Raw genomic sequence first — 27,685 nt, 5'->3', positions numbered from 1 at the left:
TATGGAAAAGAGACAGGAAAGTGGAATTGAACTGAGATGAGATTAACCGGTTCGTATTAAATAATAGTGCAGGCTTGAAGGGCTGATTGCCTGAATCTGTTCTTAGTTCTTATTTTCTTATGAAGCCAGTATCCTGCTCAATGTTTTTGTTCTTAAGTGATTCACATTAGTTCCTTTTAGTGAAACAACAGCCTGTCAATATTGTCAGTGGAACAGTGCCCCTTTAATTGAAAACAGGAACAGAAACTGAAACTGTTACGTTGCAATGACTTTCTGCTGGCTGCACTATCAACAGGAAGAATAACATCTTTTTGAGAAATGGAAGCAGGAGGGAAGATATCCTGGCTGGAAGATGAGCTCTCGTGCCCGATTTGTCAGGATATCTTCAAGAACCCTGTCTCTCCCCCATGCCAACACAATTTCTGCTGGGCATGTCTGATGAGCTACTGGAAGAAGAAAAGGAACTCTGAGTGTCCTGTTTGCAGAGAAATATATTCCACCAAAGATTTAAAATGGAATCGCACCCTGGCCAACATTGTGGAGTCTTTCCTGAAGGAGTTTACAAAAGAACAGGAGGTGGGTCATGCAGACCCAGTCTGCAGCCTACACAAGGAGGTCCTGAAGCTGTTCTGTCAAGAAGACCAGGAGGTGATGTGTGTTGTTTGCCTGCATTCGAGCAAGCATGAAAACCATAAATGTCGCCCTTTGGAGGAAGCAACTAAAGAATCAAAGGTATGGTGATTGTAAGGATCAGTAAGGGAGGGGGCAGCCTGCTGCCCAGGTACCTAGCAGCAGTAATTACAGGCACACCCTCATACCTAAACAGCGCACTGCCTGAATGGGAGCTAGGAGAGGGTAGGCATTAACTACGCAGAATGGAATGCTGAAGAAACTGTTGGCAATGTGCTGGTCTGAAAGGTCTGTTGAAAATATATTTTTCCTTTTTTTTGTCCTGGAATTGAAAATCTGCCAACTGAACCAGATCCATTGTATCATTGTGTAACAATGAATAACTTTCCAGAGGAATATTACACAGTTATTACAGACATCAGAAAAACAGACAGGCCATGCAGCGCACTGCTCTGTTTTAGAATTCCAGTTGAGCTGCCCTATCCTTTTCCCCATTGCAAATGGCCCTGTCCGCACATAGAACGTAGTACATACAGCACAGTACAGGCCCTTCGGCCCACGATGTTGTGCCAACCTATTATCCTACTAAGATCAAACTACCCTGCATACCGTACATTTTACTGTTTTCCATGTGCCTATCCAAGAGTCGCTTAAAAGTCTCTAAAGTATCTGGCTCCACTACCACTGCCGGCAGCACATTCCACACGCTCACCACTCTCTGTGTAAAGAACCTACCTCTGACATCTCCCCGATACCTTCCTCCAATCACCATAAAATAATGCCCCCTTATAATAGTCATTTCCGCCCTGGGAGAAAGTCTCTGACTATCCACTCCATATAAGCCTTCTCATCATCTTGTACACCTCTATCAAGTCACCTCTCATCCTTCTTTGCTCCTATGAGAAAAAGCGCTATCGCCCTCAACCTTTCCTGATTAGATCTGCCCTCTAGCCCAGACAGCATCTTCGTAAATCTTCTCTGCACTCTCTCTAAAGCTTTCACATCTTTCCTCTAATGAGGTGACCAGGACTGAACACAATATTCCAAGTATGGTCTAACCAGAGTTTAATAGAGCTGCAGCATAACCTCACAGCTCTTAAACTCCAATCCGCTGCTCATGAAAGCCAACACACCATACGCCTTCTTTACAACTCTGTTAACTTGCATAGCATCTTTGAGGGATGATCTGATGTGAGTATAGTGCTCCTGGAAACCCATCAGAAAAAGATAGCCAGCAGCATTATGTTTTTAAAGTTTGGAGCTACGACTTTAACTTTTCAAGTGTTTATGAGATGGGCTTTTAGCCAATGGGTCTTCATAGGAATGTAGATTCATACAATATAGGAGCAGAAATAACCCCTTGAACCCACTGTGCCATTCTACACAAATGTGGCTGATCAGGCTTTGGTGTTGCTTCAATTTTCCTGTCTATTCTCTGTCTCCTTGTCTAGCTCAATACCCCAGTCTCCAAAGTTCTCTGGAGCAAGCAAATTCCCATAACACAAACTTAAGAACCTCTGAGAGAAGAAATTCCTCCTCATCTCCATCTTAAATGAGACACTCCTGATTTAGAAACTGTGTGCCCTTAATCAAGCTCCAGTGAGAGGTCGTTGGTTCCAGTCAGTGACCAGCCTGTCATAGTGTGGGGGGGCTTGATGTTCCGGATTACCCTACACCATTTTTCAAGTGCAATTGGCTACTGACCAGTGTTCATCTATGTGTAGGAATTCCTCAGTAATGCAGACATCACTGGCTAGACTAGCATTTATTGCCCATCCTTAATTCCCAGAAGGCATTTAAAAATCAATTAACTACATTTGCCCTGGGCTTGGAGTCCCTGTACGTCAGCCGGTTTCCCTTCACTGAAGGCATTAGGAAACCAGACAGCTCCTGATAATAATGACTGTCTTTAGGCGAGTTTTCAATTTATGACAGCTCCCCATCCCCTCATTGGATTTAAAGTTCGGCAATTTGAACCGGAATGTTGGTCGGTGATCTGGAATTACTTGTGACATTGCCAGTATTCCAACAGCTGTCCTGGTTACGGGTGGCCTAAACTCCTCTTTCTCCTTATAATGTCAGGGTGAGATAAAATATTAACCTACAAGGACTCTTCAGCTACCCTTGATTTTCATTACCCACTCCCTCATTTGTCCTGCCACCCTCAGTAATGTCAACACTTTAAGCAGCCATGTCCCTCTGCTCCTGCATCTCATTTCTCATTATATTCTGTAATTTATTTTGTCTCTCCATATTCTAACTAAGTGAATCACTTCACACTTGTCTGCATTAAATGTGATTTGTTGCTTGCCTTCCCAACCTGTCTCTGTTCTCTTGAACTTCTACACTACATTCCTAATCACAAAAAGACTTCCAGATTTTGTATCATCTGCAAACTTTGAAACTGTGCTAGAAGTTGTCAAGTTTTATCTTGCCTTTTATGTCTTCAGACAACCCCTTTTTGTTGTATTTATCGTGTCAAATTCATTTTCCACCACCTCCCACTCTCACTCCACACTGAGAAATTTGTCCAGTTTATTGTGAACAGAAGTTGCTGGAAAAGCTCAGCAGGTCTGGCAGCCTCTGTGAAGAGAAAATCAGAGTCAACATTTCGGGTCCTGTCTGAGGAAGGGTCACTGGACCCGAAACATTAACTCTGATTTTTCTTTTCGGATGCTGCCAGACCTGCTGAGCTTTTCCAGCAATTTTGTTTTTGATGCTGAGTTACAGCATCTGCAGTTCCTTTGGTTTTTATTGTGAACAGTGTCTTAGCACACTGAGGTCAGTCTCACCCAAAACTAGACTCTTAGCAGCTGTTTCACATTTTTCTCTCTTTCAGACATTGTACTGAATTTGATCATATTATGATCACTCTTTGATAAATGTTTATGCAGCATTAGGCTGTAATGAAGTCTTTATGACTGTTCATTGCACTAAATCTCATGCTGTCTATTCATTTATTGTTGCAGAAAACTATTTCAGACACACTCAAGACATTCATTGTATTTCTGACATACACCAATCTACCTGAACGTTACAATTCCCCATTAAAACCTCTTAATGCCCATTTAGTTTTAGATGCTTCATTCCACTCGCAGAATGGGTCTAAGTGATGTCTTATTGGAAGCCTTGTGGATGGGTTATCTCCATCCAATCTCTGTCCCTTGCAGCTGCAACATTGTTGCTCTAGAAGTGAGCATTCTTGACTAAGAAGAGTATTCTTTTTAAAAAGTTCAAGGTTCCAACATATGTTCAGTCAATTGGATTACATTTCAAAAACCACACCTTCATAACAATATCCTGTCTTATCACTACAATGATTTCAGCCTGCATCACAAATTTTACCCCTCTACCATTTTCCCATATTTCCTCTGGACCTAATTCCTTTAGTTCCCAGCAGTGTTTACTTCCAGTTTGCAGGTTCCAATCACCTCCTGCTTACCATGGATGTGTAATCCCTTTACACGTCCATTCCCCACCAGGACGGTCTTAAGTCTCTCTGCTTCTTCGTGGAACAAGGACCTGAACCATCACCATCTAACACCACTCTCCTCCACTGGGCCGAACTCATCCTTCCCCTCAATAACTTCTCTTTTAACTCATCTCATTTTCTTCAAGTCAGAGGGGTGGCCATGGGTACCCTCATGGGCCCCAGTTAGGCTGTCACTTCATGGGGTACATGGAACATTCCTCACACCACCATCTCCCACAGCTACCTGGACGATACATTGTCGCACCCTGCTTCCTGTAAAGACTCCATCCCAATCTCTCAGTTCCTTCGTCTCTGTTGCACATGTTCAGATGAGGTCAACTTCGACAAGGAAGCCTCCAAAATGCCCACCTTCTTCCTCAATCGAGGATTCCCCAGCTCCGTGGTCGACAGGGCCCTCAATTGGGTCTGACCTATTCCCCGCACTTCCGCCGTCACCCCCTCTCTTCCCTCCTGCAACAGCAATAGGCTTCGCCTTGTCCTTACCCACCATCCCACCAGCATCCACATCCAGAGCACCATCAGGTGCCAATTCTGCCACCTCTAGCAAGGTGCCACCACCAGACACATATTCCACTTCCCTCCCTTATCTGCGTTCCACAGGGACAGTTCCTTCCGGGACACCCTGGTCCACACTTCCTTCACCCCCAACACCTCCCCACAGCCCTACGGCACCTTCCCCTGTCACCTGTCCATTTACCTCCTCCCTCCCCAGTATCCAAGGGCCCAAACATACCTTCCAGGTGAAGCAACACTCCACCTGCAGTTCCCAGAATCTGGTCTACTGCATTCTCTGCTCACAATGCGGTCTCCTCTAGCATGGGTGTCACTGTCTGGGCCAGCACTTATTGTCCATCCCTAGTTGCCCCTTGAGAAGGTGGGGGTGAGCTGCCTTCTTCAACCGATGCAGTCCATGTGCTGTAGATTGACCCATAATGCCCTTAGAGAGGGAATTCCAGAATTTTGACCCAATGACAATGAAGGAATGGTGATATATTTCCATGTCAGGAAAGTGAGTGGCTTGGAGGGGAACTTGCAGGGGGTGCTGCCCTTGTGCTTCTAGATAAAAGTGGTTATGGATTTGGAAGGTGACATGTAAGGAATTATCCTCATTGGTTTCTCATATTCTGGTAATGTTATGATTAGTATTTTACAACATGAATTAGCACCTTGACAGGTTTGGGTTCAGCTGCCTGACCTAAAGCATCTGTTGACTCTAGGAATTTTTCATGTGGCCTTTCCACAGAGTGTAACTAATCTCAGGTTAAGTTGGCCATCTGCCCATTTTCATCCAACTTCTAGAATCAAAATCACTCCCTATGTATTTATCTGCCTCTTTAAATTGAATCGATGTTAAATAGATCTTCAATGCATCTTGCAAGTGATTGGGAACATAATTTTTCATGTCACTCACTTAGAATTATGACCATTCTTGTATTACTAGCCCTTTGAATAGATGCCCAAAGCTAGCCAGACTTTCTCAAACTGCTGTCCTTTGGTGTGCCCAGCAGGTTTGGGAAGTCTGTAGTGAGGTAGTTGTTTTTGGCTGGCACAGGCCCAATGGGCCAGGAGGTCTTTTTCCTGCTTTAGAACTTTATGATGCTGACCCTGTGGCTCTATTCACTCATTTACCCCAAATGCACTTCTCCACTTGCAGAGAAATTGTCAGTGACAATGCGTGAGTGTTTTTACGAGCACCACAATGGTAATTTGTAACCATTTATTTATTTAAAGCATCAATGAGAGAAATTCAAAGTGTCAAAATTAGTATAATTTGCAGCTGCATCCTGTAGTCATGTAAAAATAGAACCTTAATGTGTCAGCTTCAGTAATCTCTGTTGAACACATTGGTCCCTGACGCTTGTCTGTAGTCCTCAAGCCTGAGCTTTGTTATCATACCCATACTCTCTTCCTCTTGTTTTACGCAATGAAACATTATAAAACTGAATTTTCAAACAATTATTCTTCCAGGAAGAGTTGAAGATCCTGATAAAGTCGCTAAAATCCAGGGTGGTGAAATTCAGTGCAATCAGAAATGAGTATGAGCTCACCTTAAAGCATGTCAAGGTAAGTTCCCTGCAATTAGACTCAATTGCTCCTTGCAGAACTAACTTTGAAGATTAGGTTCAGTAAGCCTCATTCTTAAATAAAGCTAAACCTTCTGTGCCTATTCAAAATTAGAATTCCTAATCTGTGGCCTACAAGCGAATAAGATTATGGTTGTAACAAATGTGTGTGAAATTGCAGTTTTGTCGTTTTAGGTGGCCTAGTGTGCACTCTCTCGCAAAGTGCTCCACGCATGGGCTGATAGTTCAAATGTTACATATAAACAACAAAATCTGCAAAGCAGAAATAGACAAGTAAAGCACCAACTGTACTGAAATGTGGATGAGGTTAACATTGCAAATTATCACAGATGCCAATAAATATTCAGTGAAGGTAACAAAAGAAAATTGCACATCTTGACTAATATCCGCCAGAATGAATATTGAGCCTCACACTGCACTGTGGGGGTGACTTTGGAAGTCAAGCCCCACTATTCCAGGAGTCTTCACAAACCTTAAAGATTCAGTTAAAATAATGCAAAAGTGCCCATTTACCTTTCCTTTACACTCAAGTTGGCAGTAAACACCAACCAGGTTTCTGTACTTAATAATGATTACCATTTATTACAGATAAATAAACTCCAGCTGCATTGAACTGTTGACATATAACTCTACTCATTAAAGCTCTGGCCCTCTTAGAAGTGCCCTTGCACACATTAATAGATTTAAAAACATTGGTGCTGTGGGTGGAGGGGAAACCTGTGAAGGCAGTTCAATGGTCTCTAGCCACACAATTCACTAATTTGATCCTTTCAGCTCCTCCTTGATCTCTGCTCATCACGTACTTTCACTGTACTTTCAGGTAGGAGACTCACAATGGGACTAATGGTGAGGCCACTGATATAGGAAGGATGTTGTGAAACTTGAAAGGGTGCAGAACAAATTTACAAAGATGTTGCTGATGGTTGGAGGATTTGAGCTATGGGGAGAGGCTGAATAGGCTCAGGCTATTTTTCCTGGAGCATCAGAGGCTGAGGGGTGACTTTATCGAAGTTCATAAAATCATGAGGGCAATGGATAGAGTAATTTGTCAAGGTCTTACCCCAGGGTACAGGAGTCCAAAACTAGAGGACATACATTTAAGGTGAGAGGCACTTTGGGATTAGCTCCGCTGCAGCGGGAATGTCAGCATGTGGCATTATACAATAGCTGGCTGTTGACTGAATTTAATTCTATCCCTAAGGTTCAAAATAGTATAGCAACTGGTGGTAAGGTTAATAAAATATGTAAAAACATAAAATAAGTATTTGAATAAAGTGACTAAATAATTATTGAGACTGCATTAAGGATGGCAGAATGGGTGATGTGTCACAGCTGCAGCATGTCATGTCTCCTGGGTGCAAGTATGATCCAGAGCAAACAGCTCTGTGGGAAGTGGATGAGGCTTGAGGAGCTTCAGTTTTGAAGAGGCTGAACTTCAGACAGTCCAATCTATGAGGGACGGGGAGGATGCTTTGTACCAGAATGCGGTTGTAATTCTTAAGACAAGGTCTTCTGATTCAGTCAGTGGTGAAGGATTGGAGAGCGTGATTGTGAGCGAGGGACCAAGAAGGCTGCAGTACAGCGAGCCTGATTACCTGCCAGGTCTCTGATTCTTTCAGCTGGTCTGTGTGAGAGTGGGGATGACAGGGTGAATAATTGAACTAACTGTGGGTACCGTAGCACAGGAAGCCATTCAAGTGAGGAGCACAAGGGTGAACATAGTGTTAGTAGGGGGTGATATATTGAGGGAGATTGACATCATTCTGTGCATCAAAGAGTGACAGTTCAGATGGTTGTGTTGACTGTCTGATGTTAGGATTCGGCACATCTGCTCAGGGTTGGACAGGAAGTTGCAATGCGGGGGAAGGATCCAGTCATTGTGGTTTTTGCAGGTCCTGATGACATATACAAGAAAAAGGAGGTTCTATACAGTCTGAATGAGGTGAAGAGTTCTAAATTCATCAGCCGGTCCTCAAATCCCTGGATTATTCTCTGAACCATGTGCAAACTGCCTAAGAATAAAGAGATGAGTGGGTGATCACAGACTGATGTGGGATAACTGGGTCCTGGTTCATGGGGTAATAGCACCAGTCCCAGTGACAGTGTGATTCACTGCATGGTCTCTACCCAAATGCTGCTGGGACTGTACAATGGGGATGGAGAGAACAACCTTAAACTGACCAGTGGAAATTTCAGAAAATTATCGATATGAGAGTGAAGCCAATCAATAAGAGAAAGGCATTAGTAGAGGAATGTATAAAACAGAATGCGATAGACAGAATGAGGGAATGCTAAAAGGGCAAAAGGTTAAACCTGAAGAAAGACTGGATTAGTTTGGGTTATATTCATTGGTGTTCAGAAGCTTGAGGAAGGATCTCATGGAAACCAATAAAATTCTAACAGGCACTGGACAGGATAAACACAGGCAGGGTGTTCCCAGTGGGTGGGGAGGCCAGGTCTGGGAGTCACAGTCTAAGGATGCAGGGTAGGCCATTTAGGACAGTGATGAAGAGAAACTTCTTCACCAAGAGAGTGGTGAGCCTGTGGAATTCTCCGCTGCAGAAAGTAGCTCTGACAAAAACATTGAATGTTTCCAAGAGGGAGTTAGAAATAGTTCTCACGGCTAAAGGGATCAAAGGGTATGGGGAGAAAGCCGGAACAGGGGAATCATTAGGTGATCAGCTGTGATCAGGTTGAATGATGGAGCAGACTCAAAGGGAGTCCTGCTCCTATTTTTTTATAAACTGCCCACAGTCTGGAAGTGGGCTATTCAGCCCATTGAGTCTACGCTGATCTATCCAAAAAAACATCCCACTCAGACTGAAACCCCAAACCCAACCCGAACCCCTGTAACTCTGCAATTCCCATGGCTAACCCACCTGGCCTGCAGACTATGGGCAATTGAGCATGGCCAATCCACTTAACCTGGGAGGAAACCGGAGCACCCGAAGGAAACCCATGCAGAAACGGGGAGAATGTGCAAACTTCACACAGAAAGTTGCCTGAGGGTGGAGTTGAACCCAGGTTCCTGATGTGGTGAGGTAGCAGTGCTAGCCACTGAGCCACCATGCTGCTCTTTTCTATGTTTCTATGTAAGTCTGTATCTCAATTCACAGCATTTGAAATAAAACAAATGAACTGAGAATGCAAACAGAAATGAATAAGTACAAGCTGGAAGCTATTATAGAAACATTGCTGAAGGTGATGTGGATGACAACCGAATCTTGAAGAGATTCGTTTAGGAAGAACAGAAAGCTAAGAAAAGGTGGAGGGGTGGCTCAATTAGTTAATGATGATATTTATGCAATAGAGAGGAATGAGTATAGTTCAGAAAACCAAGATGTAGTAACAGTTCAAGTAGAAATGAACAACTTGTGTTGATGGTGTAGTCAGCCTTAACAGTAAGAACCCAGAATATGTAAACCCATTGGAGAGATTCTTTGCCCAGCACATACTTGACCCAATCAGAGAGCAGATAATGCCAGATCTGGTATTGTGCAGTGAATTGGGGTTAATTAATGATGTCAGAGTGAAGGTCCAGCTAATCAGCAGCAAGCACAATACGACTGAATTTTACATTCACTTTGAGGGAGAGAAGAATGGCCTCCAGACTATTTTTAAAAATTAAATAAGGATCATTATGAAGGCTTGAAGGGGTTGAAGTGACAGACATGTAAGGAAATATTTCAGAAAGCATGGAATAGATACATTCCAATGAGTAACAAACATTTCAAGGGACAGACCCAACATCTGTGCTTAACCAGAAATGTTAGAGTTAGTATCAGACTAAAATAAAAGTCACATAATTGTCTAAAGGCACATAACAGATCAGAAGGGGGCACAATATAAAAAGCAGCAACTACTTTTCAAATCCATGACCACTTCCATCTATGATGATAAGAGCAGAAGATACCACCCCCAATAAGGTCCCCTCCACACCACTCACCATCTTGTCATGGAAATATATTGCCATTCTGTCAGTGTCACTAGGTCAAAATCCTGGAATTCCATCCCTTAGAGCTTTGTGGATCAACCTACAGCACAAAAACAGCAGCTGTTCAAGAAGGCAGCTCAGCCCCAGCTTCTCAATAAGCAGCAAGGGATGGCCAATAAATACTGGCCCAGACAGTGATGCCCATATCCCATGATCAAATAACATTATGATATTGGTGGATCTTATAAAGCAGGCCCATGTCAATTAAATAAAACACAAGACTGAAGATGTTGGAATCCTGAACCTTAAACAGAAATTGCTGGAGAAATTCAGCAGATTTTGCACCATCGGTAGAGAGAGAAACAGAGTTAAAGTGTCAGGTCCAGTGACTCTTCTTCAGAACTGATCGCAGTTTGGGAAGGGTGGCGTTTATGCTGAAGCTGGTTGAGGAAGAAGTGAGTTGAGTAGATGGATCTGGAGCCCAGAGAGAGAGGGGAAAAAAAGGCAGGCATGGTTTATGGTAACCCCTCCGAAGCTGGAGGATAGGCCCTGTGAGCAGAGTTAACATTTTAAGCTCCTTAGGAAATATGTTTAGCAGTGAACTACAAGATTGGATGATGAGTGTCTCTCATTTCAGAGTTTGTTTGCTTTAACTGAATCCTGAGCCAGTGTGATATAAAAGCACTATAATTAAAACAGAAAAAGCTGGAGAAACTCAGCAGTTCTAGCAGCATCTATGGAGAGAGAAACAGAGTAGCGTTCCAGTCTGGCATGGCTCTTTTCTACAACTATTTATTTTTATCTCCAATTTCTAGCATTGTCAGAACTTTGCTTTCATTTTCATGTTGATAGACCATGGTTCAAGATTGACGTTGACTCCAAATGTGCAACGTAACATTTCTCATTCCGCCGAACCACAGCTTACCAGATCTGGATTACAATGTGAAGGAGAATGGGATGTTGCCAACACATTATGTCCCACGATCCCTTCTCAGGAACAATATAGTGTCTGTGTGCACCCTTTGTTCCCCTGCTGTTCTCCCTCACAGCATCTCCTCGTCACCCATTGATCGCAGGCTGGGCTTGTTTGGGTCTGAGAGATGTAAAACTAGTTATTGTTCAGTGTTTTCTTTGGCTGTGTTTGCTGACTGACTCACACTCCCAGCTGTGACTGATCCAGATCCTGGCAAAAACAGCCTGTAATTTACCAGGGATAACTCTCCCACAAATATAACCCTCCAGTAAATGTATCATCTTCTCATCGCAATAATCCGCCAAACCTAAAACTCATTTCACTAGTCCCTAACCCCAAAAACATCTCACACTGGAATTAGCTTTCCACCCAATCCGAAAGGATCAACTATATGCAAATTCTTTAGACTCAAAATATGAAGAGAAAGTGCTGGTGAAACTCAGCAGATCTGGTAGCATCTGTGGAGGGAGAAAAATGGTAATGTTCCAAGTCTGATATGATTCTGCTTCAGATGAGCTCTGAAGGAGAGTTATATCATACCTGAAGAATTCTGAGGAGGGGTCACTCGACCTGAAATGTTAACTCTGATTTCTCTCCATGGATGCTGCCAGACCTGCTGAGTTTCTCCAGCGCCTTCTGTTATATTTCAGATTGTTAGCATCTGCAGTGTTTTGCGCTTACTTCTTCAGACTCAAGCTGTTTTCGGTTTCTAACAGAACCAGGCTTCAGGAACTGAGAAACAGATCAAACAGGAATTTCAGAAGCTTCACTCTTTCCTTCACAATGAAGAGAAGATTTTAATGAACAATCTCCGAAAGGAGGAAGAGCATCATGTTCAGTTAATGACGCAAAAAATCAAGGAGGTCTCTGAGGATATATCCTCTTTAGGGGCCACCATTCAGTCAATCGAGAGTGAGCTCAGTCAAAAGGACTCAGCTGTTTTCTTACTGGTGAGTAACAGCAGCTCAGAGAGCATGAGGTCACAGGGTGGAGGGAAACCAGCCAGCAGAATGTTGGAATGCAGGATTAATTTAACATCCTTTTATTTAACATCCTCCATGTTATGCTCCTTTTGTAACACACCATATTTGATTGATTGATTTATTTATTGTTACAAAATACATGTTGTATTGTGTCACCGCTCTCCATCTTAAAACACAGAAAAAGAAACCAAATGTCACATATAAAGGCAGAAGGACAAAGGAGTAACGAGAAATGTGTTCACCTTTCCAGTCCTTCTTGTTAAGTGCTCCATCATGGGCCATGGGCCTGGTGGTCACGCACAAGACCCCTTCACCACCGCTGGAGCCAACGTCTCCAACTCTTTGGTGCCATCTCGCCTCCACCAATGCCCTCACCACTGAGTGCCCGATGGACCTTGCCAATGCAGAGGCCACCGATGCTGCTGGGTACCACACTGGCCCAAGTTCGACTCCACCTCCGCCATCACCACATCAATGTTTGGCGATGGCATTAATGTCAGTAATCAATTTGCACACTGTTAAATCTGACAAAACAGTTTGAGGTGAGGCGCTGGTTAGGTTCTGGTGGTGAACAGAAGTGTCGATGCAGACACTGAGGAATCATGAGCACTACAACGCTATTTAATGTTCTCAATGAGGTATTCCGCCTCAGATCGTTGGGTGCATTACTTTTACTTCATTGCAATCCTGGATATTGGAGTATATAATTTATTCTACATTGTAAATACAAATATAGTATATCTACGCATTGTCTGTACATTGGATTGCTTTTTTTTCTCTGTTTGGTAAATTTTATTTTGGTTTGTTCAAAATCACTGAAACTTTGTTCTCTTTACTACCTGCCTTAGTGAAACATTGTTTACTTTAGATTAAGAGTAACATTTGGGAGGCAATGACCTAATGGTATTATTGCTGACCTGTTAGTTCAGAGACCCAGATAATGTTCTGGGGACCCAGGTTCAAATCCTGGCTTGGCAGATGGTAGAATCATTACAATAATTCGTAAACCATGAATCCATTGCTGATTATCAGGAAAGGACAGCCTGGTTTAGCTAAGAGATAGTAAGAATTGCCGATGCTGGAAACCGAGAGAACACGGTGTGGAGCTGGCGGAACGCAGCAGGCCAGACAGCATCAGAGGAACAGGAAAGCTGATGTTTCGGGTTGGGGTCCTTCTTCAGAAATTGCTGAAGAAGGGCCCCGAACCGAAACATCAACTTTCCTGGTTTAACTAAAGTCCTTTGGGGAAGAAAACTTCCATCTTTACCTGGCTTGGCCTACATTTGACTCCAGACCCACAGCGATGTGGTCACCTTATGGGCAATAAATGCTGGCCTAGCCAGAGACACCCACATCCCATGAATGAAAGTGTAAATAAATAAAACTCATCGCTTGCCAGTCTGTTACTTGAATTTGGCTCTCAGATGTCATCAAGTTTCATCAGAAAAGACCTGATTGGCTCACCGTGTACTTCAGAATTTTTGGTAATGGACGAACAAACTTGTCTCCCTTACTCAGCATTTCATCCTTTCTGTTTTCTCTTTCAGAATCTTCCAGCAACAAGAGAAAGGTATGAACAGTTCCTGGCCACCCCTTATTTTCATAATATTGCCTGACTCCCTGATTATCTTCTTCCCTGTTCCACTCTCCATCACTATGCGAGAGGTCACAGAGGTGGATGTCAGACACCTGACCCAGTGCCAATGAACAGAAGGTTAGGATGGAGTTGATAGACAGAAGGTTATGTGAGGTTGATGAACAGAAGGTTAGGATGGAGTTGATGGACAGAAGGTTATGTGAGGTTGATGAACAGAAGGTTAGGATGGAGTTGATGGACAGAAGGTTATGTGAGGTTGATGAACAGAAGGTTAGGATGGAGTTGATGGACAGAAGGTTATGTGAGGTTGATGAACAGAAGGTTAGGATAGAGTTGATGGACAGAAGGTTATGTGAGGTTGATGAACAGAAGGTTAGGATGGAGTTGATGAACAGAAGGTTAGGATGGAGTTGATAGACAGAAGGTTATGTGAGGTTGATGAACAGAAGGTTAGGATGGAGTTGATGGACAGAAGGTTATGTGAGGTTGATGAACAGAAGGTTAGGATGGAGTTGATGGACAGAAGGCTATGTGAGGTTGATGAACAGAAGGTTAGGTTAGAGTTGATAGACAGAAGGTTATGTGAGGTTGATGAACAGGAGGTTGGGATGGAGTTGATGGACAGAAGGTTATGTGAGGTTGATGAACAGAAGGTTAGGACAGAGTTGATGGACAGAAGGTTATGTGAGGTTGATGAACAGAAGGTTAGGAAGGAGTTGATGGACAGAAGGTTATGTGAGGTTGATGAACAGAAGGTTAGGATGAAGTTGATGGACAGAAGGTTATGTGAGGTTGATGAACAGAAGGTTAGGATGGAGTTGATGGACAGAAGGCTATGTGAGGTTGATGAACAGAAGGTTAGGATGGAGTTGATGGACAGAAGGTTATGTGAGGTTGATGAACAGAAGGTTAGGATAGAGTTGATGGACAGAAGGTTATGTGAGGTTGATGAACAGAAGGTTAGGATGGAGTTGATGGACAGAAGGTTATGTGAGGTTGATGAACAGAAGGTTAGGATGGAGTTGATGGACAGAAGGTTATGTGAGGTTGATGAACAGAAGGTTAGGATAGAGTTGATGGACAGAAGGTTATGTGAGGTTAATGAACAGAAGGTTAGGATGGAGTTAATGGATAGAAGGTTATGTGAGGTTGATGAACAGGAGGTTAGGATGGAGTTAATGGATAGAAGGTATTGTGAGGTTGATGAACAGAAGGTTAGGATGGAGTTAATGGATAGAAGGCATTGTGAGGTTAATGAACAGAAAGTTAGGATAGAGTTGATGGACAGAAGGTTATGTGAGGTTGATGAACAGAAGGTTAGGATGGAGTTGATGGTCAGAAGGTTAGAGAGAGGTTGATGAACAGAAGGTTAGGATGGAGTTAATGGATAGAAGATTATGTGAGGTTGATGAACAGAAGGTTAGGATGGAGTTAATGGATAGAAGGTTATGTGAGGTTGATGAACAGAAGGTTACGATGGAGTTGATGGTCAGAAGGTTAGAGAGAGGTTGAGGAACAAAATTTTCGGGTGAAGTTGATGGACAGAAGATTCGGGGTGAGGCTAACTGACCTCTTTCTCCAAGCAGTTGGGAAACCCCAATATCGAAATCTGGGAGCTGAGCCTCATCTAAGCTGCTCCCTAGCAGAAGCAATTTAACGTTTGAGCCAAAAGGTTTTAGTTGGGAATCTCATACCTTACCCTAGCTGAGCACTGAGAAACTGAGCACAGCAGGGTCTGATCAGGACATCCAGCTCTGCTATTTTTTGAAGATGCCGTCACTGATGATGCTATCCGGCAGGGCAATGAAACATCTGTGAAACATCAAACCAGCTCGGCGAGCCAACCAACCACAACATCCACAACCTGAGCTACAAATCTACTCTCAAACCTTCAAGGTGCCATCTCACAGCTGTGATGTTAAACTGAGGCCACGTCTGCCCCATTAGATAGACATGGGAGGCCTCACAGCCACCGTGAGCAGGGAGTTCTTCCCAGTGCCCTGACTAATATTTAAACTGAGATGGCCTGGCCATTGTTGTTTCACAGGTGCTTGAATTTATTTGGCACACCGGTTATCACCACAGAGCATCTCAAAGTGCTTTACAGCTAATGAGCTACTTGAGGTGTACAGTCACTGTTGTAATGTGGAATCTGTATAAAGTGACTGTTTCACTTCACAACTTATGGCTGCACTACAGAAATAGCTCATTGGCCGCAGGGTTCAGGGACTTTGAGTTGAGTCTTGTCAGGACATCAGCAGAATTTAAAGGAAAGGATTGTGTTGATTTGAGATTCCACTTGCACTGATCATAAAAGAAGCTGGGGAAAGTTGGGAAGAGAGATTGAGGATAATGATTATTTATGGAGGCACAGAAAATGAAAGCAAAGAGATGATGCTGGAGCTTCATATCTCACAGGATAATGGAGTACAATCCACTTCAATGAAGGCAGCCAGCCAACTCTCAGCTGCAGGCCACAGTAATGGAGTTTCTTAGTCAGTTAGAATCAATGATGTTGCATTCACATTATGTTTCAAAAAATGCAAAAGATCCTTAAGAACAGCTCAAGTGATAGTTAAATTCTTTCCCCTTGTTTCGATTCTTAAGTTGCTTGCTTCCATCTCAGGGAGAGGCTGAGTTTAAATCAGGCAGTTCCTGATTTTCAAAGTAGAAGAGTGAGGTCTGAAAGAGCACAACATTAACACCTCCAACACATTGTCACATTACAGAGTGAACTACGCTCCCCAATGCCCGGAGACAGTCTCTGCTATGATTAACGTCGGTTGCTATGTTGGATCTTTACAATACAAAGTCTGGAAGAAGATGCTGAACATTATCAATGCAGGTGTGTATCATATCAGCAATAAATTTCTATCCAGCAGTAAAACTCTTCAGCTCTGACATTATAGAATGAAGGGACAGATTCCATTAAATCTTACTGCAACTGTTCAAGATGCTTAGAGACAAAATAAAACTGCAGATGCTAGAATCCAAAGTAGACAACAGGAGGCTGGAAGGACACAGGCAGCATCTAGAGTAAAGGAACAGTCAATGTTTCGGGTATCACCCTTCTTCAGGACTGGATGTGGGTATAGGGGTAGCTGCAGATAAAGAGCTGGGGAGGGGATGTAGCAGAATGGTAGTGATAGGTGGACACTGGTAATAGGTACAACCTGGTTGATCAATGGGAGGGATGAATCCAGTTGGTAGCTGGAAGGGAGGGTCAGGAGGTGGAACGGAAGGCAGGAAATGGGGCTGGAAAGGGATCCAGGGGATGGGTGGAAAGGTCATTTGAAATGAGAAAACTCAGTGTTAAGCCCTCTGGGCCGTAGGGTGCCCAGGTGGAAGATAAGGTGTTGTCCCTCAAATTTGCGTTCTGAATCACTGTGACACTAGAGGAGGTCAAGGATGGGCATGTCAGACAAGGAGTGGGGGAGGAGTGGCAGGCAGGGGTAGAAAATGGGTGGTGATCAAGAGGTTAGGCTGGTTGTTATAGGCCAGGCAAAGATGCTCGTCGAAACGGTCACCTAGTCTACGTTTGGCCTCACTGACGTAGAGAAGACCTCAATGGGAGCATCAGATGCAGTAGATAAGGCTGTGCTGGTGAGACCATTTCTGGAGTAGTATGAGTAGTTACGGTTGCTCATTTAAGGAAAGATACCATTTCATTGGAGGCAGCTCAGAGAACGTTCACTAGGATGATCCCCTGTATGGAGGGTCTGTTTTATTAGCAAAGGCTAAACAGGTTGGGACTCCACTCACTGGAGTTTAGAGGAATGAGAGGTGATCTCATTGAAACATACAGGATTTTTAAGGGGCTTGACAGAATAAATGCTGAGCTGAGGCCTCCCCTCGTGGGAGATTCTAGGACCAGAGGGCACACTGTTAGAATAAAGGAGCACCAATTTAAGACTGAGAGGAGGAGGAATTTCTTCTATCAGAGGGTTATGAGTCTTTGGAACATAGAGGTGATTGGAGGGGATGGCCCAAGTGGTATTATTGCTGTACTCTTAATCCAGGGACCTGGATAATGTTCTGGGATAGCGAGTTTTGAGGTTTGTAGCTCAGGTTGAGGTTCTGGATGTGAGTTTGCTCGCTGAGCTGGAAGGTTAGTTTTCAGACGTTTCGTCACCATTCTAGGTAACATCATCAGTGAGCCTCCGACGAAGCGCTGGTGTTATGTCCCGCTTTCTATTTATCTGATTAGGTTTCCTTGGGTTGGTGATGTCATTTCCTGCGTTGGTGATGTCATTTCCTGTTCTTTTTCTCAGAGGATGGTAGATTGGCTCCAAATCAATGTGTTTGTTGATGGAGTTCCGGTTGGAATGCCATGCTTCTAGAGCTTCGTCGGAGGCTCACTGATGATGTTACCTGGAATGGTGATGAAACATCTGAAAACTAACCTTCCAGCTCAGCGAGCAATCTCACATCCAGAATGCTCTGGGATCTTGAGTTCGAATCACATCACCACAGATGGTGGAATTTGAATTTAATCAAAAAGATGTGGAATTAAGAGTCTAGTGATGAGTGTGAATCCATTGGAAACACCCATCTGGGTCACTCATGTCCTTTAGAGAAGGAAACTACCAGCTTTCCCTGGCCTGACCTATATGTGACACATTGCAATGTGGCTGACTCTTAACTGGGCAAGATGGACGCTAGCTGCCTAGCTATTGACACCCTCATCCTGTAAATGAATAAAGAAAACAAAAAGAGGGCTGTGGTGGGGAGGCGGGGTGGTGGTGCAGAGTCCTTGTACCTATTTAAGAGATTCTTTATCAGTTGGAGAATTGAGGGTTGCAGGTAAAGGGCAGGAAAGTGGATGCGAGGAATGTCAGAGCAGCCATGATCCGATTGAATGGTAGAGCAGGCTCAAGGGGCCGACCGGCCTAGTCCTATTTCTAATTTCTTATGGTCTTAATAAACTATTCTATAGAAGATATGTATGCATGTTCTACCATTAAACACTAAATCCTGTTTCAGCATTTTCTTCAGTAAATAATATATAAATTGAGCTGAAAATGGATTATTGGGTATATGAAATTTCTGTGATAGTAACTCTCATTTTTAATCAAACCGCGGGAATCAAATCTCTTGCGAGCGAAGAGATTTGCTTGACATTTCCTGACCATAGTATTGTGCTGATCCAGGCTGCTCACAATTACCCTTCAGGGTTTACTTGGTGGGTCACTGACCTCAATATTTTCTGTAACCGTAACCACCACCTTGTGTCTCTGTAACACTGCCCCATTCCTGCCCATACTCATCCATCTGCGGTACGTGCACTAATTCCAAACGTGGCCATTCTAGCTCCCTTGCTGTTTGGCTGTGTTTACCTTACCTTTCCAAAATCACTCTGTCTGAAATTCTGCCCTCGCTTTCTGAGCTCCCACCAAATCCCATTCACTATTCCCCCTTGTTATCCTGACTCACTCACCCTGACTCTTGTTCCGGCAATACTGCAATTGTAACAGTTCACACAGAATGATTCTCCATTCCACCAAAGTATCCACTGGCTCCTTGCAGACACAGCCAGTGATACCAGCTGGCTGCCCTCCGTGTTCTTGCCTCTTATTGACTTGCTGCTCCACCAGATGCTGCCCACTGTCAAATTCCCCGATCTCACACCTCCCCACCTCCCATCCCCACCCATCACCCTATCTCTGTAATCTCATCCAGCCTCACATACCTCGCCGAGGAATCTGCGCTCCATTGATTCCAATCTCTTGAGCCTTTCACCACCCCCCAATGCCCCGATTCCCATCACTCTGTCCTTGCTGGCTGTGCTTATAGCCGATGAGGACCTGAACTCAAGAATTCCCTCCCTGAACCTGTATTTTCTCCTTCAATCCTATCTCTTTGAATAGGCCTTGTGCCAAATATACTCAAAATTCAGCTTAATGCCACATTTAACCTGATTATGCTCTGTGATGGTACCAGTGTTAGATAAAGTCAATTATTATTGGAATTAGTAGGAATAGAAATGAGAAAAGTTATATAAAGACAGGTGAATGGCTCCTCCAGATTGCTGTCCAGACAGGAGGAACACTTTCCTTTTATTCTGAACATTGCTGGCATTTATTGCCCATCCCTAATTTCTCAAAGGCTGGTTAAGTCAACCACATTGCTGTGGGTCTGGAGTCACATGTGGTCAGACCAGGTAAGGATGGCAGGTTTCCTTCCCTGAAGGATGTTAGTGGATCACATGGTATTTCCCTCCCCTGAGGTTGGCAACAATTACTTAGTTACTCTATGGCTAGCCTTTAATTCCAGTTTACTTTTCAACTGAATTCACGTTCCACTATCTGCTATGGTCCACAGACCATTACCTGGGATTTTGGATTCTAGCCCAGTGACAGGACCACTGTGCCTGCAACACCACATCACCGTCCCCAGGATATGACCTGCTTTCAATGTCTCTGAAACCTACTTTAGACACATATACAGGTGTGTGTGTGTGTGTGTGGGAGAGTGTGTGTTTGTGTGTGTGTGTGTGAGTGTGTGTGTGTGAGTGTGTGTGTGCGTGCGTGCGTGAGTGTGCGTGTGTGCGTGCGTGCGGCGTGCGTGCGTGCGTGTGTGTGTGTGTGTGTGTGTGTGTGCTGTACATGTACATGGACAGCAGTGAATTGAGGGGAATGTAGGTTAGGTTATTTTATTTTTGGATTAGGATTATTCCACGGCACAACATCGTGGGTCGAAGGGCCTGTACTGTGCTGTACTTTTCTATGTTCTATGTGTGTGTAAGTGTGTGCATGTGTGAGTGTGTGCATGTGTGTGAGTGTGTGTGTTTCTGTGTGTGTGTGGTGTGTGTGTGTGTGTGTTTGTGTGTGTGTGTGTGAGAGAGTGTGTGTGTGTGTGTGAGTGGGTGTGTGTGTGTGTGTGTGTGTGTGTGTGGCTAGCAATGCTGTCGTTTGACATGTATCACTTACTGAAGAGATCAGCTTTAACTTGTCATTCTCCGTCTCTTCAGCCTCTGTGACTCTGGATCCAAACACAGCAGCCCCGTGGCTGTCTCTGTCTCAGGATTTGACGATGATGGGATACAGCCCCATCAAACAACTGCTACCAGACAACCCAGAGCGGTTCGACTCCTGTGTTTCAGTGCTAGGACTGGAGGGGTTCAACTCAGGCCAGCATCACTGGGATGTGGATGTGAGGGGACAGAGCAGTTGGTGTTTAGGTGTGGCCCGAGAATCCATCCAGAGGAAAGGAATCATCAAAGTGGATCCGGAGAACGGTTTCTGGGCCATTGGGCGGATGGACGGCAATGAATACTATGCATGCACCTCGCCCTGGCGCACGGAACTCAGCATTAGCCCCAACATCATCCGCGTTTATCTCGATTATAAAGCTGGACACGTGTCTTTTTATAACCTTGAAGACATGGCCCTACTCTACACTTTCACAGAAACCTTTACAGAGAAGCTGTATCCTTATTTCTGTCCCTACCTTCTCCTTGATACTAATAATGTTTCACTTATGAAAATCTACCCTCGAAAAGTGATTTTACAGGATTAATGCCATTAGACTGGACATAGTGAAACAGTTCTTCCAACACTCTTTCTAAGGTGAAACTCAATATTATCACACTTTGGTAAAGACAGAGCATCATCTAATTTCCCGGTCATTTTCCTTAAGCCTCTCATCCTCATTGAGATGTGAAAAGTTGATTACTTTGGTGTTAAGTGTTGGATTTGAAGCTTACACCAGGTGCAATTTATAGCTGCCACACAGATGTTTATCAAAGTGATCTATATCCTCTTTAGCATCGAACCAAGTTTAAATTTTGATCTACTTGCCATATCTCTTGAAACAGGAACTGATTGCACAACGGTTAGACAGTTGTCCTTTGAATCTGATGCTTGAGGCTTCTTCCATCTTCAGTTCAGCTGTGAACTGCCCACCAGCACCACTTACTAAAGAGCCATCACTCTATAAATTTGTGCATGTCTGTGATGGGGCAATCCACTTTCTCAACGCACAGTGGATGCTCCTTTGCTGCAAAGCTTTAAAGATTATTCTCTAGACTAACCTTCACAGAGCAGTATGGAGGAACTTTAGTGTTTGTGAAAGCGCTATTGTTCAGCAAAGTATTTGATTGAAGTCATGACAACTTCCTCAAGTGGGAGTCAAATATTCTGCATCATTCTTTAGAGAGCAGGGGCATTCCCATTATGCCCTGGACAATCAGTTCTGAGGAAGGGTCACCGGACCCAAAACATTAACTCTGTTTTCTTCTCCACAGTTGCTGCCAGGTGTGCTAAGCTTTTCCAGCAACTTTGTTTTTGTTTGTTGTTTATGTCCTGGACTACATTTGCTCCTGATTATCATCAAAAAGCAGCAAATTGTCTCAGTAGCGTTTCTTGGATCTTCCTGTGAGCAAATTGACTGCTTTTTGCAGTTTGACACTCTCACCCGATTATTAAATTCTTTATTCATTCATGGGATGAGGGTGTCACTGACCAGGCAGCATTTGTTGCCCATCCCTAATTGCCCAGAGGGCAGTCAGAGTCACCCACATTGCTGTGGGTCTGGAGTCACATGTAGGTCAGACCAGGTAAGGATGGCAGGCTGCTTCCCTAAAGAGTATTAGTGAACCAGATGGGTTTTCCCACAATTGAAAACAGTTTCACAGTCTTCATTAGATTCTTAATTACAAGACTTCTTGCTTCCACCATCTGCCATGGCAGGATTTGAACCTGGGTCTTCAGAACTTTATCAGGGACACTGGATTAGTATTCAAACAATAATATCACTGGGTCATCGCCTTCCTGTATTTCCAAAATCCATTACATTTCAAAGCTACTTTGCTGGTTGTGACATATCTCGCAATGTCTTGAGATCGTGACAGGTGCTTTATAAATACTCTAGACCTCACAAGGAATTAAGGGCTACTGGGAGAGTGCAGGGCAGTGGTGTTGAAATGCCCATCAGCCATGATTTAAATGGCAGAGTGGACTCAATGGGTCGAATGGCCTTACTTCCACTCCTATGTCTTATGGTCTTATAAATATAAATTTTAAAAAATATATTGAGGAATTGCCTTTCAAACACAGAGTGCCACTTGAGGCTAAAGGACACTGTGTGTGTGTACGTGTGTGTGTGTGTGCACGTGCGTGTATGTGTGTGTGCATGTGTGTCTGTGTGTGTGTGCATGTGCGTGTACGTGTGTGTGCGTGTGTGTGCACGTGCGCGTACGTGTGTGTGTGTGCGTGCGTGTGTCTGTGTGTGTGCGCGTGCAAGTGTGTGTGTGTGTGTCTGTGTGTGTTTGCGCGCGTGCATGTGTGTGTGTGTGTGTGTGTGTGTGCATGCACTCTGTCCCTCAACAGAATCCCATCAGAATGCAGTGACAAATGGATCCCATAAAGAAATCTTCAGAAATACCTTAACTGATCATGGACAGACATCGTTAGGACCCAAGTTGCCTGTGCTGGCCTTGTAAATGATAGTAGTCCATTTTGCTGCCCTCTGCTAAAGAGCCTTTGAGATATTTTCCTTTGTAAATGTGCACTGTGTAAATTTTGAAGGGATTCTAATTGCAGTGCTGAGTATTCCCTAATGCTGAATGCATTATATATTCTTAACCCTTCCCTTTAGTCTGTTTGTAATGGTCCAAAATTTCAGATTTTTAATCCCAGATTACCAAATCTTGGGTCAGGATAAATAGTTTCTCTAAATTTTTCTGATCAGAACCTTTCAAAATGTAATCTGTTTCACACATGGTAGGAACTGCAGATGCTGGAGAACCTGAGATAACACGGTATAGAGCTGGATGAACACAGCAGACCAAGCAGCATCAGAGGAGCAGGAAAGCTGACGTTTCGGGTCTAGACCATTCAGAACTTTTGAAGGGACTAGACCGGAAAAGTCAGCCTTCCTGCTCCTCTGATGCTGCTTGGCCTGCTGTGTTCATCCAGCTCCACACCTTGTTATCTCAAAATGTAAACTTGTTCATTTAGGTTTGTTAAAAAAAAAGTTCCTGTTTCCCTTCTTCCTTACCATTTGAACTGTTGTATCATCTTTTTCAATTAAGCCCTTTCCTGGAGTGAGGAAGCCAGACCCAGGCACAATATTTAACACCTGGGTCCTGATTTATAAAATGAGTGTGAGAAAGGTCTGAAACTGAATGATGCTTGAACAACCACTTCCAGAGGTCATTTGGCACAAATCAGTATTTGCCCATGTGAGATATCTGCTGACAGATCGTAGAGTCAAACTATTAGGGGAATAGGACGAGGCCATTCAGCCCCTCCTACCTGTTCAGCAATTCAGTTGGATCATGGCCGATCTGCTCCTCAATTCCATTCACCAGTTCTCCTCCGAGTCTGGGAATTCAAAAAAAAATCCATCTCGGTCTCAAAGCAGCTTCCAATCTGGACTCCTGTCCATTGGGCAATTCTTCGGTCTGTTTTACCTGCCCCAGCAACCCCCAGGTGATGAGTTATTGGTAACCAGGGACTTGGATTCTAAATTCAACTGAGTAAAGAACCTACCTACTTCAGCTCTCCACATATGCCAGCCCCACCATGCCCTGGGCCATCCAAGTAGACCGTGCGTAGTCTTTGTTCTGAAGGGATACTTGCTGTGATCTGCACCTTTCCACTGTAGCTCTCTCCCCTACCCCCTGACCACTGAATTTGCACCGTCCCTATGAAGAGAGGTTGAGTGGGTTGGGTCTGTACCCATTGGAGCTTAGCGGAATGAAAGATGATCTTATTGATACATACAAGACTGTCAGCACATTTGTCAGGCTCCATATGGAGAGCTTGGCTCCCCTTTTAGGAGAGTTTATACCAGAGGGTATAACTGTGAGTAAGGGGTAACATATTTAAGACAGAGATGAGGAGAAATCTCCCCTCTCAGAGGGAAGTGAACCTGTGGAATTCTTTACTGCAGAGGGCTGTTGAGAATGGGTCCCTAAGTATATTCATGGTGGATACTGACAGATTTTTATTCAGAAAGGGAATCAAGCGTTATGGGGAAAGGGAGGAGAGTGGAGTTGAAGATCTGCCGTGGTCTTATTGAATGGTGGAGTAGATTCAATGGGCTGAATGGCCTGGAAAAGTGCAGATTGGAAGAAGTATCTCTTCAGGGGCACTCTAGTCATAATTGGCTTGCTTGATACTGGGAATGGAGAGGCTGTTTTATGACGAGAGTTTGAGCACATTGGGCCTGTACACATTTGAACTCCGAGCCTGAGTCCCTGGTTATCAATCACGCATCATCTTCTCCCCAGGGTTAGTGCTGAAAAATCACAATCCTGAGGTACCCACCGACATCATGACCCATGAATTGTGCGGATTTGTGCAGAGCCTGAGGTCAGAGCCACCTCCCGAAACACAGGCAGCTCACACCCAGTAACAGCCCAGACTGGGAATACACTGCAATGAATGGTGTCCACATCAAACAGGACACTCACTGACAGGGAAGCAATCGAGGAGCTCTATTGACGTCAGGATAAAACGAATGCGGCAATGTGCGATATTAATGTAAGGTTTTGTGACCGAGTGAAATAAGAGCTCATTCTGTGGTAATCTGAGAGAAAGCAATTTGTCCTGTAATTTGCTTTATCCCCACCAATGTCATGATGTTAGGAGTGTCCCTGTGGGACTGGCTGGTCAAATGGTGATGACTGTCACTTTTATGAAGTGGGAAAAGGACCTACTTGAGGCACAATGGATGCTGGCTTCACTTTGAAATGGCTTCTGTTTTAAGATTCCCAGAGTGACTGGAAAATTGCACATTAACCAAAGCGACTCCTAGTCTTGTGGAGCACGTTCAATGTTACAAATGTGCAAAGGAGCTTCACAGACATAAGGAGTGACAGAAAATATGGAGCTTTATTTGTTCATTCACAGGATGTGGGTGTCACTGACTGGTCCAGTATTTATTGTCTGTTCCCTAGTTATCCCTTGAGAAGGTGGGGGTGAGCTGCCTTCTTGAACCGCTGCAGTCCATGCGCTGTAGGTTGACCCACAATGCCCTTAGGGAGGGTATTCCAGGATTTTGACCCAGCGACAGTGAAGGAACGGCAATATATTCCCAAGCCAGGATAGTGAGTGGCTCGGAGGGGAACTTGCAGGGGGTGGTGTTCCCATGCATCTGCTGTCCCTGTCCTTCTAGATGGAAGTGGTTGTGAGTTTGGAAGGTGCTGCCTGAGGATCTTTGGTGAGTTTCTGCAGGGCATCTTGTAGACAGTACACACTGCTGTGACTGAGTGTCGGTGGTGGAGGGAGTGGGATGTTTGTGGATGTGGTGCCAGTCATGCAGCTGCTTTGTCCTGGATGGTGTCAGCTTCTGTGAGTGTTGTTGGAGCTGCACACATCCAGACAAATGGGGAGTATTCCATCACACTCCTGACTTCTCTCAGAGGATTGGTGCATCTTTGCAATAATAGTCTCATGAGGACTGTTGAGTCTCAGTCACTGAGTGCATTCAACACCGAATTTGATACCTTTTCAGTTTCTAATGTCACTGAGAGATTTGGAGATGGTGCAGGAATATGACATTGAGGTAAATGATCGGCCTGATCAAGAATGCCAGGCAGGATTGAGGAGCCGAATGGCCTCCTCCTGCTCCTATTTCCAATGTTACTATTGCACTGCTGATTGGGTGGTTGAACACGGAGGCAGAGTGTGGATAAGGGACAGGCAACCAATCACTGGGAGCTGCATTTTCAGAAGCTTTTCAAACCAGAAGGGCTGAGGAAGGTGAACTGATTTGGAGAGTTTGCCCCTGATATCAGTGTCGGGAATGACAGTTATCCATCTCGGAAAAGGAGGAAAGCTCCAAACAGCAGGATCAGAAAGCATCTCAGTGGATTGTGGGCGTGTATGGTCAGATGGGGGTGTGGGGTACTGAACCATGGAGAGCTTTTAATACTGTTCGAATTCAATGTCTCCATGTTGCAGTCTCCCAACTTGTGAGAATTTTTATCCTAAATATCAAATTCCAGTAGATTCCGAATGTGTGTCACTCTAATGACCTGAGCCTTTCCAGTTCATCCCTATTGGGTGGAATTGCAGTACATTTTATCTTGATCCAATGCCCTGAGGGCTGAGGCAATGAACACAGAGCTAACCTGGCTACACTGTCCATGACCCACCCCAGTCTTCTTTCACCGATCTTGAAGCAGGAAGTACTGGAGAAACTCAGCAGATCTGGCAGTGTCTGTGAAGAGAGAAACAGAGTTAATATTTCAAGTCCAGTGACTTTCCATTGGCATTTGTCAGATGCAGCCAGAGCTGCTGAGCGTCTCCAGTGTTTTCTGTTTTAGTTTCAGAGCTCCAGCATCTGCAGTACTTTATGTTTCTCTCACTTGTTTCTGTGAAGCCTGGTTCACACAGCCATGATCATGACCGTGGTGTACTTTGTGTGTTTGAACCTTCCCTTGCTCTGCTGGCTTGGGAATTTCTTCTTTCGGACTGAAAGTGCAGCCAAATCTTTGGGAGTTGCAGTGTCTCAGTGAGTTGCTCTCATGCCTCGGAGGCAGAAGGTCCCAGCTTCAAATCCTCCTTGTAGGCCATCCCCGGCTATAATTAAGGGCCTAATTACCGGGGCTGGCATGCATGTGTGTGGGTGCCTGGAGGCACCAAGAGTCACAGTAGAAGTCTAGTGGCAGGAACACTCTCTGGCTGTAAACTTTTACCCAGAAGCAAGGTAATTGATCCATGGTATTATCAGATGTGGCTGGAACATAAAGCCACTGAAAGGGAATCACATTCTGTGATATAATCATGCCAGCTATGATGCCAGCTCATTTGGATGTGGACAGGGTGTAACAGGGATGTTTACGAGAAGGAAGCTAACGGATCCTGGGATAGTCTACAGAATGCTTCTGAAAGTAAGGTCCCATTCATCACTGTACTCTGAGGACAACTGTTCAATCTAAGCCGATATCTCAGGAGTTCTGAAACGTATTCTTTTTGAGCATGCCTGTGGTTTAGTTGGAAAGGTTAATTTTGCTACAATTGTTCGAGGTCAGTGATATC

At 44.2% G+C, this 27,685-nt stretch overlaps 1 protein-coding gene across 1 annotated transcript; it reads left to right on the top strand.

Annotated features, from left to right (window-relative positions):
* Positions 1-296: 296 nt before the first annotated feature.
* LOC125454548 (zinc-binding protein A33-like) lies at positions 297-23,449 on the top strand. The gene is made up of 6 exons (XM_048535419.2): positions 297-732; positions 6,092-6,187; positions 11,831-12,064; positions 13,645-13,667; positions 16,424-16,539; positions 20,665-23,449. Exons 1-6 carry the CDS (start codon positions 319-321, stop codon positions 21,210-21,212), a joined length of 1,431 nt encoding a protein of 476 aa, XP_048391376.1. The 5' UTR covers positions 297-318; the 3' UTR covers positions 21,213-23,449.
* The last annotated feature ends 4,236 nt before the right edge of the window (positions 23,450-27,685 follow it).

The sequence above is a fragment of the Stegostoma tigrinum genome, chromosome 9 (assembly GCF_030684315.1).
Source record: "Stegostoma tigrinum isolate sSteTig4 chromosome 9, sSteTig4.hap1, whole genome shotgun sequence".
Classification (NCBI taxonomy): domain Eukaryota; kingdom Metazoa; phylum Chordata; class Chondrichthyes; order Orectolobiformes; family Stegostomatidae; genus Stegostoma; species Stegostoma tigrinum.
Note: the sequence above shows the minus strand (reverse complement) of the source record. Positions and strands in the feature narration are given on the sequence as shown.

What these genes read in the sequence shown, in the direction of transcription:
- LOC125454548 (XM_048535419.2), top strand. Translation starts at nt 319, where the DNA reads ATGGAAGCAGGAGGGAAGATATCCTGGCTGGAAGATGAGCTCTCGTGC. An exon ending in ACTCAGCTGTTTTCTTACTG is followed by an intron (nt 12,065 to 13,644) that starts GTGAGTAACAGC and finishes TTTCTCTTTCAG; the next exon opens with AATCTTCCAGCAACAAGAGA. An exon ending in GCTGAACATTATCAATGCAG is followed by an intron (nt 16,540 to 20,664) that starts GTGTGTATCATA and finishes CCGTCTCTTCAG; the next exon opens with CCTCTGTGACTCTGGATCCA.